Here is a 16,735-nt window from a genome sequence, read left to right on the forward strand (position 1 = left end):
AGTCAAAAAGGTCTGTGTTTTCTCCCAGAATAATATCTATTACTGTTCTTTTAATGTTCGCTGTTGAATCATAACAAATGCAACTGAGGAACAGGACCAAACTAAACATAAGCATATACTGGGAAAAATCCTTTCAAGGATAAATTTTGTAACAGTAACAAGGAGCCCAACTCTCCAAAAGTTGTTCCTGGATCTGGACAAGAAATTGAATTGTGAATCCATTGATAACAACTGGGCTGTGCCAAATGATAAGAAGGTGCGAACAAGATATATTGCTTGGCAAAAATGGAATTTATAATTTGAATAATTAAATTAGCTTTATTATTATGTTTTATTCTAATGAAGTTAAATAACATTTAAAGGAGATTTGCAAGGCAGGGAGTGAAAGGAGTCAGGAACATATCAGCAGAGGAGGTTTATTGAATTGAATTTACTTGATTTGAATTGAAATAAATGTGTTTCTTGTGCCATGTAAAACAATGAAAAAGTGGAAGCAAATGCAACAGCAACATTTAAGAGGCATTTAGACAAGCACAGGAACAGGCAGGCGATGGTGTGATGTAGACCATGTGCATGAAGATTACATTAGCTTATATTGACGTCATGGTTGGCACAGAGGGATAGTACCTGTGCTGTACTGCACCATATTCTATGTTCTAAGTACCATGTTCTACATTCTATTCTCCATGTTCTATGCTCTGTGTTCTACACTCTTCATCCTATGTTCGATGTTCCATGTTTTACAATCTATCCTCTATGTTCTACATTCTATACTCCATGTTCTATGCTTCATGTTCAATGTTCCATGTTCCAAGTCCTATATTCTATCCCCTGTTCAATGTTCTACACGACATGTTCTTCGTACCTTGCTCATATATACTCTGTTCTATGTTCTTTGCTCTATGTTCTAAGCTCTTTTTTCTATGCTCTATATTCTATGCTCATTTTGCTCTTAAATGTAACGCTGCTGTGTGAAGAGGGCTTTAAAAACCATGCCCAGTTGAAGGAACCCATTCAACTGAGATAGCGTATCAAACTCGTACAGAAGAGAGAAAAGGATGAATATGTGATGAGCGTTATGGATGGGCATGGACCCATAGCTTCTGGATGCCTCATGTCAGAGCTTTACTGTGGGAAGGTGTTCAGCAAAGATAGTGAATGATGCTTATAATAAAGGATAGGGTTTGGCACCAACAAATACAAACCAGCACATCTCGACACTGGACACCCCATCCTCCTACTGGTAGGGTAGTAAATATCCAATTCCATCCATCTTGTGAGAGTAGTATCAACTTTATCGATACACAAAAGAGAAGGGGTGTTAGGTTTAAGGCAGGACAAATTGGTTTTAAGTCTTGATATGCACTTGGTTCAAATAGTTGTACTATTTGAAATGAAACTACCACCAAGATTCAAGGTGGCCAAAAAAAAAGCTGGTTATTTTTTTTTGTGTTGCCTCTGGAAAATAAGGAATTCCCTGTTGATTGTAACATGGATGCATCCACAATGGCATGGGAATCCTGTGCCCGATCAAGCATTGCCCTTAAGGGGAACACACATAAGCCCTGCAGTAATTCTACCAACTCATCCTAATCTTCGTTGAAATCATTCCCTCGGTCTGTGAATCTAAACTCGACTATTTAAAAAAGAATGGGAGTAACAAGCAGACAGAATGGATGACAAGGTCACTGACCTGAAATGTTAACACTATTGTGTTGACCATGAATGCTGCAGGACCTGCTGACCACTTGCAGTGGAAGAAACAGAAATGCTGGAGGAACTCAGCCAGACTCAGAGCGTCCTTAGGAGGTAAAGATATATAACTGATGTTTTGGGCCTGAGCCCTTCTTCAGGGTATGAGTGTAAGGCAGGCAGGCCCCTGAATTAAAAGGCTGGAAAAAAGGAAAGACAGGAGAGGATTACAGACCAAAAGACAAAAAGTGTTAATTGTATATGGACAGGAGAGAGGAAAGATGAGAATTGATGGGGGAAGGGGTGTTTGTCTCTGTGAATGAAGAGCTGGGAGAAAGGTAACAGAGAAAAAAGGGGAGAGAGAGACAGTTCTAGAGGAAAGGAGATATAGTGATAGATTTTGTGTGTGTGTGTGTGTGTGTGTGTGTGTGTGTGTGTGTGTGTGTGTGTGTGGGTGGGGGGGGGGGGCGCAGGTCAGCTAATGGAAACCAGAGAAGTTGATGTGAATGCCATCTGGTTGGTGGATGCCCAGAGGGAATACCATTTGCAGCCCTTGATGTTTATATTTCAGATTTCTTTTGTCTGCAGTAACTTCCTTTTGCATATCTCAATGATTGTGCGCAAGATGTTTGAGAAAGAAACCACATTTTTAGAGTCTTTCAAGATCACAGCTCAGCCTCTACAGCCAATTACATATGAAGTACGGCCCCTATGGTAATGTGATATCAAGCCTCCCTAGACATAAGCCCTGCAGACATCAAAATATAAGCAATAGGATCCTGACTTGGTCATGCTGACCTTCAGGTCTCCAATACCATTCAATAAGATCATGCCTGATCTGAACTTTGGCCTTAGCTCCATTTTCCTGCTGGTGGCCATGAGCCTTAATTCCCCTGGTGCCTGAATATCTTTCTCAGCTTTGAATGATTCCCCACAGTTCTCTGGGGTAAAAAATTCAAAAGAATCACAATTGTCTGGCAAAAACAAAGCGTCCTCATCTAAATCTTGTGGTTGTTCATGTATCCTGAAACACCCCTCTAGTGTGTGTGCATGTTCGTTCCATATTGAGCCCATTGATATATAACTCTCATATGTAGACATCTTTATTTTCCTTTTCAATGTGACCGAGTGCTTCAAATACCATTCTGTGTTTTTAAATGTGTAATAAAGTACAGCTGCTCTGCCTCGGCTGAATTCTGAAATGCAATGGATGGAAAAAGGAAATTCCTAGGCAGAAGGTACAACAGTAAGCTTCAGCATAAAAAGTAAAAGCAAGTTTTTGCTACCTTCCCTGTGAGGATGGATGTTGAAATAAATAATTGAAGTTTTATTGATAATGTTGCCACATCATATAAATACTTGATGCTAAATGCCTAGGTTTACTTATATTGACTCCAAGATGAAAACTGTGGTATTAGATGGGATTTCATGTACAGTGCTGAATATTGCAGGACAGGGAATTCGTGTTTATTTCTACCATTAGTAATACCTTGCGAACGTATCTTTGTCAAAACGCAGCAGGTGCCTCGATTGGGACCCCAGTCTGCAACATGATGTGTTATTGGCATTGTCCTAGGGAATCAGGTTGAGGGAGAAACTGGCTAGGAGAATTATTCTTCAAGCATCTCTGAAGATTTCTGGGAAAGCCATCAACAGAATTGGATATTTCAAGGAGAACAGAATGCATATAAATGACATTTTTGAGAGGAAGGTATTTCTCAGGGACATATGAGCAAAAGGAGTGAAAAATGGGGAAAATAATCCATCACCAGTAATTTGGCAAGACTTGCTCTGATTTGCATGCTAGTTAACTCACTATGGACTGCTTTACGGAAGATAAAAGATGAAGTATATCAAGCGTATTACATGTTTAATGTATTATAACATGATAATAAAAGGAACATTTGAACCTTTGAACTATTAGGGGAAACTCTCCAACTCTTACACCCCTAAATATAGGAAATTAAAAGTAGTCAGGCACAATTGAATTATGACAGTTTTCCTAATTCTTGATATTCCCACAAGATCCCTGCTTATTCAGCAGACTCAAGGCTAAATGGAACAATTCTGGAGTTTGGCATGTTGTAGGTGAGTATACTTTACAAATGAAGGATTACAATCAAATTCCTCAGCAATATTCTGCTAATACCATCTAAAACTTTCATCTGGTCATTTATTTACCATGTGCAAACCATTGCTGATCAGTCTCTCTATGTATTCACGCACGGGGTTTGAGTTTTTAAATCCTTATTTTTAAATTAATTTGTTTTTAACTTAAATTTTGATAATTAAATGAACATTAAACAAGAGCAGAATAAATGTTTAAGCCCCATAAAGTACAACTAAATTGAAATTGGGATTAACTGTAAATGAGTGTCCAGAGTCATGTTATACGATTTGAACTTACCACCAACTTAACTCTGACCAGTGCATCTCTGGTTTGCACTCTGCACTTGCAATGTAATTTGTAAATTATGCAAAAACAACAAATGCAAACAGTGTGTGTGTGTATGTGTATAATCTATGACCGTGTGCTCCCTTGCCCCATCAATCCACTGCGCCAAGATCAGCAGGGAAGAAGACCAAGTGCGAATGCAGAAAATGAATTTTCAATGACATGCACTTCATAATTTTGTATGCTTGAATCATGTTGTCAATCAGCTGGATGTAGTTTGGTGCTCTGTACTTGCCAAGAAAATTCTCAACAACATCTTTAAATGTCTTCTAAGCATGCCCAGGCCTAGGACAACCTTTGCATAGCACCTGAACTGAGTGCATGCCCAGGCATGCTTGGATTGACCAAAACAGCTTGCTTTGTGGGCAATAAGCTAGTAGACTTAAAATATGGCAGGAAATCTCAAAAATAGGCTATACCAAAAGAAAACCCAATATGTGATAGGAAAGTTTTAAGGTGGTTTTCATAATTAGCAGCCCAAAATCCATAAAATATATCCAAAAGAGGAGGGACAGAGAGTGTAGGTTTAAGATGAGAGGAGAAAGATTTCACAGGATCTGAGGGATAGGTTCTTCACACAGAGTATACGTAATGAGCTGCTCAAGGAAGCGATAGAGGTGGGTCCACTGTGATGTTAAGAGATATTGAGACAAATACATGGATGGGAAATTTTGGTTGGACCACACTTCCAATATTCCAGGAGGAATATTGATGCTATGAAGAGGGTGCAGAGGAGATTTACTAGGATGTTGTCTGGATTGGAGAACGTGTTTTTATGAGGCAAGGTAGACAGAGCTCAGGCTTTTCTTTTTGGAGTGAAGAAAGATAAGAAGTGATTTAATATAAGATTATGAGAGGCTTAGACAGAGTGGACAGCCAGCACCTTTTTAACAATAGGTGACAATAGCAAATATCAGAAGGCATCTGTTTAAGGTAAGTGGAGGAAATCTTAGGGGAGATGTTAGGGGTATTTTTTGTTGTTGTTGTTGCCTGAAATGCATTAGCAGGGGTGGTGGTGGAGGGTGGTACAATAGGGACTTTCAAAAGACTCTTAGATCGATGTAAGGATGTAAGAAAATAGAGGATTTTGTGTGTGAGGAAGGGAAGGATGTGATTGTTGTGGAATAGATTTCCATGGGTCAGCACACCATCATGGGATGAAAGGCCTGAAATGTGCTGTGATGTTCTACGTTCTAACGATTTGGAGGGATATGGGTAAAATGGATTAGTTTGGGTAGACAACATGGTTGGCATGCATCCATTGATCTGTTTGTGTGCTGTTACACTCTCTAGATGCCTTTACACCCTGTAGAGCATGCTCGCAATACTTTAATATGACTTTCACTCTTCTTACTTCAATCTGAGTTCGTTCAACACAAACCAATATATCAAGTTCCAGCGACAATTTTTTTTGTGATAGCTTTAGGCTATTTTCTTCAAATCAAAATCAACTGTTTTTGTTGAAATGAACTATTTTTCACTTTTACGCGAGACTACACTCCAGAACCAAAATCATTTACCCCCAGCTGTAGTGTCCAAGTGCCATTGGTGTTAGTGTGCTCCTATCTCCAGGATGCCATCAATGCCCTCTCCAAGCACACAGGAAGAATGGTCTTGAACTCATCATCCACAAAACCAAGGCCCAGCTCTCACCACACCATACTGCCCTCCAACAATAAAGGGTCTCAATAAAACATCAAGCTGAGTCACCTTTGTTTACCGTTCATATTATGCTTGCATGGTAAAGATGAGAGAGAATTTCTCCAGGACCACGGAGCATATTTAAAAAAGTTAAACACATTGAAATATTAAATTATTAAGATATATACAGTAAAAGTCCATGGTATACTATCCACATATGTTCTGTGGATTTGGAGGAAAAAAAAACACTTGCCAAATCAGGACATAATGATCTGAGTGCTACAGTATCTCCTACCAGATGGCAGAAGGGAAAACAGTTTAAGTGGGGGGTGTGTGGAGTCCTTCACAATGTTTATTGCCTTTTGCCTGCATTGGGTTTTGTAGATGTCCTTCATGGAAGGAAGAGAGTTCCCAATGATCTTTTCCACTGACTTCACTATCCTCTGCAGGGACTTGCCATCTGAGGAGGTACAGTTTCCAAACCAGACAGTGATGCAGTTGCACAGGATGCTCTCAATACATCCTCTGTAGAATGTAGTGAGGATGGAGAGTGGGAGATGAACTTTCGTCATCCTTCGCAGGAAGTAGAGGCTCTGCTGGGGTTTCTTGGCTATGGAGCTGGTGTTAAGGGACCAAGTGAGATTTTCCACCAAGTGCACTCCAAGGTGCATTTAATGGTGCACTCAATGGTGGAGCTGTCACCATTTCCACATCTTGAGAGCCACCTCTAAGTGAAGGTATATAGGATAATGATGGAATTCACTGTTATCTTCAATGCACCAGCACACCTTTGGTCAATCAAAGAGAAAGCTATTGGAAGATCAGAACCGCAGACAGAATCTCATGCAAGCTTGCCCTCTGACACACTTCAGAGACTGATTGGAGGCACCAGAAAAATTTCACTAATGTTGTTTCTGAAATAACCCCCAAGTTCTCAGGAAAGATAAATGAATCAACGTCATTATCCACTCCAGTTCCTCTCAGTGTGCTGTGTTGGACAGACCATGCTACTAATCTGCGCAACATTCAATTCCTGAAGACAGATATACTCTATTCTGAGATCTATCAGAGTAGTTAGATAAACGAACAGGCAGAGAAAAATATTTGGAAATCTCTTTGAAGTGACATGTCTCCACTGACTGTTGAAAATGGAGAAGTAGCATTTAGGAGGGGTTTTCAATAGACAATAGACAATAGGAGCTGGAGTCGGCCATTTGGCCCGTCGGGCCAGCACCGCCATTTTAGATCATGGCAACTGCATAATTGGCAGAAAGAGTGCGTCACCTCACACACCAAATCAGCCATCTCCCACCCCACCAGTAGAAGAGTCTGTGGTCACCACATTGGCTAGCTCGGAAGCCACCTGTCACCCTGGACTCTGAGGGACATGATAGTGCCTTGCCATTATTCCCAGAGTTCATCATCATTAAGCCTATTCTTCGCCAATGGATTGAACAGGAGTTTGTGCAGCTGAAGAGGCCACGGAAGCATGGAGGAGAATCCGCAGATGCTTGATGACTCTGAGGGGAACTCTCTTTTCCTTCTCTTTCTCTTATTATTAGGAGTGCCGGGCAATGACTCTGTTTGCCTTACAGCTGAAAAGGTTGAAGTATATCATGTATATTACATTATTACATGACAATAAAAGTAACCTTGAAAATTACCCTTAAAACCTTCCACTATGCACCCTTTAACCTTACTGTATCTCATGATTAATCTTTAAAGAACAATTTGGCATTGCTTAAATTAAATTCAGGTGAAAAATTTAGCTCAAATAAAATCTGCCCTCTGATTTGCAAAGAAAAAACATTAGGTTGGAGCTTAAACACTTCATTTCTCAGCAGATACTGGCAGAATAAATTGATTTAATTGTTTATTGTCACAGGTAGCAAAATAAAGTTAGAAGCTTTTGTCCCTGAATGCTATCAGGAAATCTGATATCTGTATATGGCTGGTAGAGCAATAATAACAAATAAATAGATACATAAATGAGTGAAGAGAGTTGGGTAACAACAGTCAAATAATACAGGGAGTAAAATAACATTGTGTAGGAAATAGAGAAAAGTAGGGCGATCCAAGATATCAAGACCAACATGGGCCTGGTAGGTAAGACTTGCAATTCAAGCAACCGATGGCCTCAAGCAAGCAGCAAAACTAAAAAAAAATCACAGAAAATAAATAGGTAAAAAATACAAAAGTTTAAAGTTGGCACTGCCAAGGAGTTAGTTCTCCAATTCACGCAACACACAATCTCAAGCAACTGGAAAATTCACTTATTTGGCATCTACCGATCACCATAGTGCCGGATACCAGGGGTTTTTTACAATTGTTTTTGGATTTGGGGTGGAGAAATAACTTAAAGCAGTCCATGGGCAAATGGCCCTCCAAACCTTCAGGAACTCAGCAAAATTTCTTCCTGGAGCTCCACACTTAAACCAGATCCCCTTGAGATGGTGCAAGGCATCATGAAACAACTTGGAATGAACATGTGCAATTAGTTCCCAGCTATAAAACAGGAAAAATATCTTACGGTTCTTCCCAGAGTTGCTCGTGTAGAGAGACATTGAATAAGGTGTAACACAATGTGTTTTCAGTTAAAGTCCTTTATGGATCGGCATTTACACAATGGACAAAAATTGCCAAAACTATCTGTGTTTCCACAGCAGGTGAAGAAAAAAACTGATCAAAGAGGTGGTTTATATGTAAACAGGAGCAAAGAATGGGGAGCAGAAGAAGACAGATAGGGATTAATAGTGAGGAACCATTGGATTAAAAGTAAGGAGACATGAGGGCTAATGATAATATGACATTAAGTTTAATGGTAACCATGTTTGTTGAAGAGGGGAAGCCATGATTAATATCAAGGAACTTTTGTACAATGATGCCATTTCCAGCCATTTAAACCTGTGCCACCCAATTACACTCAATTAAAACTCAATCCCATATGTTTTAGAGGGTGAGATGAAACCAGAGCCCATGCAAATCATAGGTAGAATGTACAAACCTCTTATAGACCACGATGATTCAACCTGGTTAGAGTTATTGGCAGTGAGTGGGAGGTTTGAGCTAGTGGAGTTGTTCTAGTGAACCGGTGCGGACTTGAAAGGCTGACATGGCCTGTTTCCGCTCCGTAAATGGTTATATGGTTTCACTGGCACTGGAGTAGCAGTGAGCTAAATACTACACTAACCATACTGTCCTGTGGGATTTAATGACAAGAAGCCATTGAGGTGAAGTTAACAGCAAGGATCCAAGGGGGTTAACTGGAGGAACCTTGGAGTAAATTATGGATTAGATGTACAGGAACTACATATTTCCAATGAGGAGGAAACAAGAGGTGAAAATAGAGTTGGGTCAGAATTTAACAATATGTTGAAGCTGAAGAGCTTCAGATTGTGGATAATCTGATTCTGTTCAAAGTATCCTAGGATGGGGATGTGAAGGAGAGGAATGTTATTGCAAACATTTGTGTCATATTAATATACTTCAATGTTCATTTCCTCCCCAATCTCACAAACCAGGATATGTATAAACTTCTAAGAAAGCGTAACATCTTTATTTTGAAATTCTGCTCACACTAAATAAACAGTGAAGTTTCAGGAAGAGACCAACTGCTCAGTGCCAGTGGCAAGAAATGTTCATTGAAAACTAATCAGTAGCAACCTGGTAATCAAGCAGTTTAAGTGCCTGACTCTCAATGGAAAGGTCGCGAGTCGTGCTCCTGGGACAGACAGCCTGCTGTCAGTTGTAGGTGCATTGTGTTCTCAGGAAGCCCCTGTTCTAAATAAGGGAAAGCAGAAAATCTGTGCCAGCACCAACTCAACTGACCACCAGATAAATTGGAACAAACAAAATCATACTCAAGCAGGGAAACCTGCTGAGTTTCTCCAGCACTTGTGTGTATTTACTACAATCACAGCATATGCAAACTTTCTTGTTTCACTCAAATTCTGCAGAGGGTATTAAGGGCAAAAAAAAACTATCTGGAGCTCAGACTATCTCTTCTGGGTCAAGCAGAGTATTGAAAGTAATCATGTCCTTCTTGTAGCCTGCAGCAAATGAAAGTATTAAATATGCTAATTCTTTGCTTTTATTTTCCAAATGTCAGGCAAGTATTCCTTGATACACAAAAATTCAATTTACACATTTTTGTTAAAACTCTATTGAAGTAGTTCTCAACCTTTTTCTTTCCACTCACATACCACTTTAGTGCTCTGTGATTAGTAAGGGATTGCTTGAGGTGGTATGTGAGTAGGAAGGGAAGGTTGAGACTCACTGCTCCAGACCCAATTGTTACTGAAATATTTTGCTTGAGAAAAGTTGTCATTGTCCCATTTCCTTTGGCGATATGAAACCATGCACATAACAAGTCAATTAGGTACGATTAAAACAGTGGTTTTCAAACTTATTTTTTCCACCCACATACCACCTTAAGCAATCCTTTCCTGGCATAGGGAATACTTAAAGTGGTAAGTGTGTGGAAAGAAAAAGGTTGAGAACCACTGCTATTGACTCTTTGGGTATGTGATTTACAATGCTTTATTTTGCTTCAAAGGGTAGAACAATACTCACTCTGCACCAATGTTCTGTAATATTCCCATCTTTTTAATTTACAAAATTTCACTTATTAAATGTTTTCCAGGGAAACACCCCTTTCATAACTCAAGAATAACTGCATGTAGTTCCAATTTTACCCACAATGTCTTGTCTCCTCCGTCAAAGAGGGAGGTGACAAACTTCATTTGGTTTTCCCAATAATATATATATTTTTTTAAAGTCTGGGAGCTTTAATCCTCCCAGTTCATAATTCCAGGTTAATTTATCGATAGAGAATCTGGGAAACTTGCCCTTCCACAGAAACTTCCTAATATATTTATTACATTCTGAAAGAATCATTGTGGTACTAAAGCAATGTCTTGAGCCTGAACCCTTCTCTTCCACTATCAGAAAGAAGGGCTCAGGCCTGAAATATATCTTTGTTTCTTTTAGATGCTGCAAATACCAGCTAAGTTCCTCCAGCATTTTGGTGTGTTTAATGTAAAATAAAAACAATGGAAATACTCTCCCAGGCAAGCAGCCTCGGTAGACAGAGAAGCAGTTAAAGTTTTAGGTGAATGGCCTTCAAGCTCAGTGAGAAGACAACACCATAAGACTACAAGACATAGAAGCAGAAATAGGCTATACTACACATCTAATTTGCCCCGCCATTCAATCATGTACTGATCCATTCTCCCCATAACCTTTGTTGTCCTGGCTAATCAAGAACCTCTGCCTTAAATACACCCAATGACTTGGTCTCAACAGAAGTCTGTAGCAACAAATTCCACAGATACCCCACTCTCTGGCTTAAGAAATTTGCTCTGTATCTCTGTCCTTCAATCCTGATGTTGTGTCCTCTTGTCCTAGATTTTCCCACTATGGGAAACAACCATTCAAAAATGTTTCAGTGAGATCACTCCTCAAAAGATATATATTTAAGGAACAAGCTGTCATCAGGAATCGACAAGTGCAAGTGAGTGATGTTGTGAAACAATATTCATATTGTACTACAACTGTTAAAAAGAGTAATTGGCATCAGGTTTCTTTCATCTCATACAAGAGGATACACAGGAACCCAAATCCAGCAGTTTGTGGGGAGGAATTTGCACACATTATTAAAAACATTATGAAGTACAGATAGTATTTTTGCAAACAAGGCTTTTTCCAGTGAGTTTGGGTGAGTCAAGAACTGGAGGGCATTGTTGAAAGGTGAAATGTTTAACGGGAATATTAGGGGGAACTTCATTCAGAGTGTGGAATGAACTTCCAGTGGAGCTGGTGAATATGGGTTTGATTTCGACACTCAAGAGAAGATTGGATGGTACGTGGATGGATGGATATGGAGGACTATGGTCTGGGTGCAGGGCAATAGGTTAAGACAGAATAAATAGTTTGGTGTGGACAACCTGGCCTGAAGCGCTTGTTTCTATGTGGTCAACGTGATAGCCCCTCCTTATAGATATCTATTGGGGGAGCCCATACCCCTGCATACACCCTCCCCCCCTCCCTCCCTCAGATCCTTGTTTCAAATCACTAGAGTGAGATAGAGTAGTGGATGAGATGAAATCTAGGCTGTTGACCTATTGACTCACAATCTGTAAAGTTGAGATTGATCCCACTGTCCTTGAGGTTCAGTTTATTGTCGTATATTGATGCACAATGTTTCAAATTAAAGTAATGACGTAACTCAGGACTGAGAGACCAAATGGATGTCTGATTGAACTGAAATTAAAATGCCATTTCAATTCACTCAGGATCTGTTTTTTTTAAATATAAAATGGTACCCCCTTCATACTCTCCACATGCAGGTAGCCACATTAGTAACATACGTCTTAATAAATTAGGTTTTGAGGTAGACACATGAATAGCAAGGGATGAAGGGATATCTTTTAAGTGCAAGCAGCAGAGCTTTAACTGGATTTAGATATCATGTTCGGCACAGACACGTGGTGTACTGTTCTATGTTCTAGGTAAACACCACTCCTGAGAAGATCCTGGGTTTAGCCTTCATAGCAGGAACTTCACTAAAGGGTGGCATGGTTGGCACAGTGGTTAGTGCAAAGCCTTTACAGCACCAGCGATTGGGACCGGATCAGGGTTCAAATCCCACGCTGGCTGTTAGGAGGTTTTACATTCTCCTCGTGTCTGCGTGGATTTTCCATGGGGGCTCTCCAACCGTTCAAACTGTACCCGGGGAGGGGGGGGTAGGTTAATTGGGTGTAAATTGGGTAGCTGAAATGGCCTGTTACCATGCTGTATGTCTATGTCTAAAAGCTGGGCTAACACTCCAGTGATGAACTGTCAGAGATGCCTTCATTTTTTTTTTCCACTGCACTGCCACAGTTTAAGTATTCAGAAACAAAAAAAGCTCAATTCTGGAATTATTGGGCAACAGCCATCTGGTCTTCCTGAATGTGTCAGAGACATGGCTTCCTGCAGATACGAAATTTAAAAAAAAAAACAGAAAACGCTGGAAATTGGAAATACTTAGGTCAGACAAGATCTGTGAATAGGCACCATAAAGCACTGGGGAAGTGCCAACAAATGTTTATCTGTGAAGACCTCCAATATCAAACCAACATCAATGTGTTCACCCGCAGCAACAAGGCTCAACTTCACCACATGGTAAAGGTAAAGGTTCCATTATTGTCAAGTAATACTACATTTAGAATATAACTTACATGAAATTCTTTGTCTAACGTCATTTCCTCAGGAGGTTGAAGAGGACAAGGCTACTGGCCCCATATTGATAAATTTTTACAGGAGGAAAATTGATGAACAACTGGCTGCTTTATTCCGTGGAAGAGTAGCGACAAAGCATCGGACCAGAAGTCAATACAGAGGATCATAAGAATAGCCGGGAAGATACTCGGGTCTCCCATTCCTTTATTGATGACATTCACTGGGAGTGCTGGTTACATAGGGCTCAAGTTATTATTGAGGGCTCTTTCCATCCTGCACACTGAATCTTACTACCATCAAGAAGGACATTCAAGAGCATCAAAATCAGGACTGTCAGGCTGGGAAATTGTTTCTTCCCCACAGGGAGTGAGATTGATGAACAGTATCCTGTACCAAGTAAATTTTCCCAAAATATTTACATGTATTTATTTTAAATTATATCTTAATGTATATATAGATTTTTTATGTGGCGTGTGTATGTGTGTGCAGAGTAGTCCAGAGAAACACTGTTTCTTGACTACTATCTCGTAGTCCAGAGAAACACGCTTTCATCTGATTGTGTGTGTACTGCCAGATGTTAGTAAACGAGCACATCTTGTCTATGTCTGACACCAGACTCCTGAGACAGACACACTATTCAAGCTTCACACAAGCAAGACACTACCAGGAGGTCAGAGGAAACACTTCAGTGATGTTCTCAGAGCTTTCTAGAAAAAAAAGCAGAATACCCTTATGGACTCACAAAATCAGCGGCCTCTGACTGACAGAGGAAGAGCATTCAGGATGGAACTGTCACCTCATGTCTCATCAAGAGGACCACAGAGGGGATGGCTGAAGGTGCCCTGAACCTGCCTCTCAACACATCTTTCCACCCCACTGCAGCAGGGTGTGTGGTTCTCGCATCGGTTTCCTCAGAACCCTCCTAGTGGATAAGAAGAAAGGCAACCTTGATCTTGAAGAGAGACTGACTGCTCGCATGCGATGGCCTCATCTCTCTTGGTTGGATCCCATGGTACTCTTTTACAAGGGGCAGAGTTATCCCAATCAATATTTATCTCGCTAACACAGGTACAGAGCCTTGAACTTGTGTTCACCATTGAACAACTTACTATGTGGCTGCAGAGGTGATAGGGATGAGAAAGGCAGCTACATCAGAAGAGGTTGCGAGATTGACTCCAACTTGATGTCTCTGAAGGGATTCTCTTTTGCTTTTCGTGTTTAGCTGGATTAATATTTACAGGGCAAGCAAATATTGTTTTTGTACCTTGTGTACATGATGATAAATTGATTCTGACAAATTATTTCCTTGCTATGGACAAGAAGGAATCACAGAATATAGAAGGAATCAGGCTCTTTGGCTCAAGTCCTTGCTGACTATCAGACACCAACTAACACAAATCTTGTTTTATTCTCCCCAGATTTTACAATGGACCTATACATACATGAGTGTTGAATCAACTTCCTGGCTTGCATTATTTCTGGGATTTAAGAGAAAACCGGAACACCGGGGATGGAGGGGAACATGCAGCCACAGGGAGAACGTGCAAACTTCACATTGGCAGAACCAGAGATCAGGATTGAACCTGGGTGTAATGCGCGTCGAAAGAACCAAAGACTTGTTGATCCAAGCAGAGTTTTCCTTTTAAAAAAAAATCCACCCCATCAACACAGCAAGGATTAATATTCCAGTCGTTTGGAATGAGAGAAGCGACTTTTGCTTATCTTCACCCTGCTGGGTGTTTTGGCCTGTATAAAATTAATACTCTTTTGGAGGGTGAACGAAAAGGCTCAGTTGAACAATTCTCTTGTTCAACCAAATCGCACAAGGCAACATTTTCCAAAATAAAACCGTGCGTCCCTAGCTTGGATTCACTAGAAAAACCATGCATAGAAACTGACACATCTTCTACACAAGGTGATGAGTTACTTTAAAAAAAAATCTTAAGACATTAATGAGAGCCCCACTGGACGTGCCACTGATAAGAATTCACGGTCAGCAGAATAGACCTGAGATAGCAGGACTGTTCAGTTCAAAGTTACGCCAACTCTGCCCGTTCCTGATAAAGCGGAGCCCAATTAAAAGCGAATTGTATTCTCGTGTCCTAACGTAAACACTTTTCTCCCCAAACTGCTCATTTATTTCAACCAGAAGTATCTATTTCAAGAATTCGCTGCTCCAATAAAAGCTTCCATCCGACAGAAGTCCTCCCCCACCGACTTGATCACTGAGTGTCTCTGACATTGGCAGATGCAGAGAAGCTCACTGCCTCCATACAAGACACCACTGTAATTTTCACTTCCTCTTTCAAAAAGAGAGAGCAGGATCTGCCTTACCTTGAACTACCCTGAAGGCAGCAATGAAATCCCGCCATGGCTGATCAGAGAGAGTTCATTCCCACCTCCATTCTCTCCAAGTCATGAACCATAGGTCAGTGGTTCTCTGAGTAAACTGGCCACACACACCGAGTCCACGATGCGTGGGTCACCACCCAGCTCAAAGCTCTGTTCACTATCAAGGATGACACACACACCCCTTCACCACAACACAGCAATCTCCAAAATACAACTACGACTCCCACAGTGCCCGTCCTCCTCCTGCCCAACTCTCCTCCCAATGCCCATGGTATCTTAAGAGGCCAGAAATGGTGTTTGACAATGTGTTTATCAGCACTGTCCAATGGAATTCCTCACTTTACCAAATGGGTAGAAATTGCCTCGAGGAAATGATGTGTTTTGGCAAGCATGGGTTTGCATAAATGTGTTCCACTCTCACTGAATTTAAAGCTCATCACTGGTTTCCTTCCCATTGTAAAACTTTGCATATACTATTGCCTTCATTGCATTCAGTATGTTCACTTTATGTTTTAAAAACAGATATGCTAGCAGAACTAGCATAGGAGGTATTTTTCAGACTTGAGCCCTGCAGACTTTTGTGTTTCATTCCCCTCGGTTTATGTTTTGTCAAGCACTTTGCCTGTTATTTGGGTTGATTTTAATTTGACTTCTTGATGTGTCTGTGCTTGCTCTTTAGATTTCTTGCATTTAATCTCAGTATAAACTGCAACTTCTTCATCCTCCAGTATCTGACTAACTCTCCATATATCACAGAATCATCTTTCAGGTCATTGGTCCACACCCAGATAACTCACTGAGTGAATGAATTTCTCTTTATTCCTACCCTAGATCATTTGCCAAAGAATTTAAAGCAACCATTCTAAAACTTCTGTCAGCTATGCCCCCCCAAACCCTACCCCCCAGGGGTCAATGCAAAGCTTATGAGTCCCCTTCCCTGTGAAATAGGCAAGTTTAGCTGTTTCCATACTTCTTCCAACTTTATGAAAATATTTTATGATTTCAGTCCATCAAATGTGCTGCAGCCTCCAGGGATGGCCTTATGGCCGCCATTCAAAGTGGCTAATTTAAACTAATGGTATCTTACAACACCAGCGACCTGGGTTCCAATCTGCCGCTGTCTGTGAGGAATCTATACGTTCTCTACATGACCTGCATGGATTTTCCCCAGGTTCTCCAGTTTCTTCCTCCCTTCCAAAACATCTGAGGTTTGTAGGTTAATTGGGTGGCAAAGGTTTCATGGGTTGGAAGGGCTTTTTAACCATGCTGTATTGCTAAAATGAAATAAAATTTAAAATTATTCATCTACTTATGCAGGCAACAGATTTTTAATTTTTAAGGTAAAGAGTATAAAGATGTATGGAAAATATTTAC

General features: G+C 40.5%; 1 protein-coding gene across 2 annotated transcripts in view; it reads right to left on the reverse strand.

Moving 5' to 3' along the window:
- The window catches only part of LOC138740606 (CRACD-like protein), a 78,650-nt gene extending 63,104 nt beyond the window's left edge, over nt 1-15,546 (reverse strand). For both annotated transcript variants that reach the window (XM_069893486.1, XM_069893485.1), the window contains exon 1: nt 15,344-15,546. In XM_069893486.1, coding sequence (XP_069749587.1) covers nt 15,344-15,381 — 38 coding nt within the window. In that variant the 5' untranslated portion in view covers nt 15,382-15,546. The remainder of the gene's footprint in view (nt 1-15,343) is intronic.
- Between the last annotated feature and the right edge of the window lie 1,189 nt (nt 15,547-16,735).

The sequence above is a fragment of the Narcine bancroftii genome, chromosome 8 (genome assembly GCF_036971445.1).
Source record: "Narcine bancroftii isolate sNarBan1 chromosome 8, sNarBan1.hap1, whole genome shotgun sequence".
NCBI lineage: Eukaryota > Metazoa > Chordata > Chondrichthyes > Torpediniformes > Narcinidae > Narcine > Narcine bancroftii.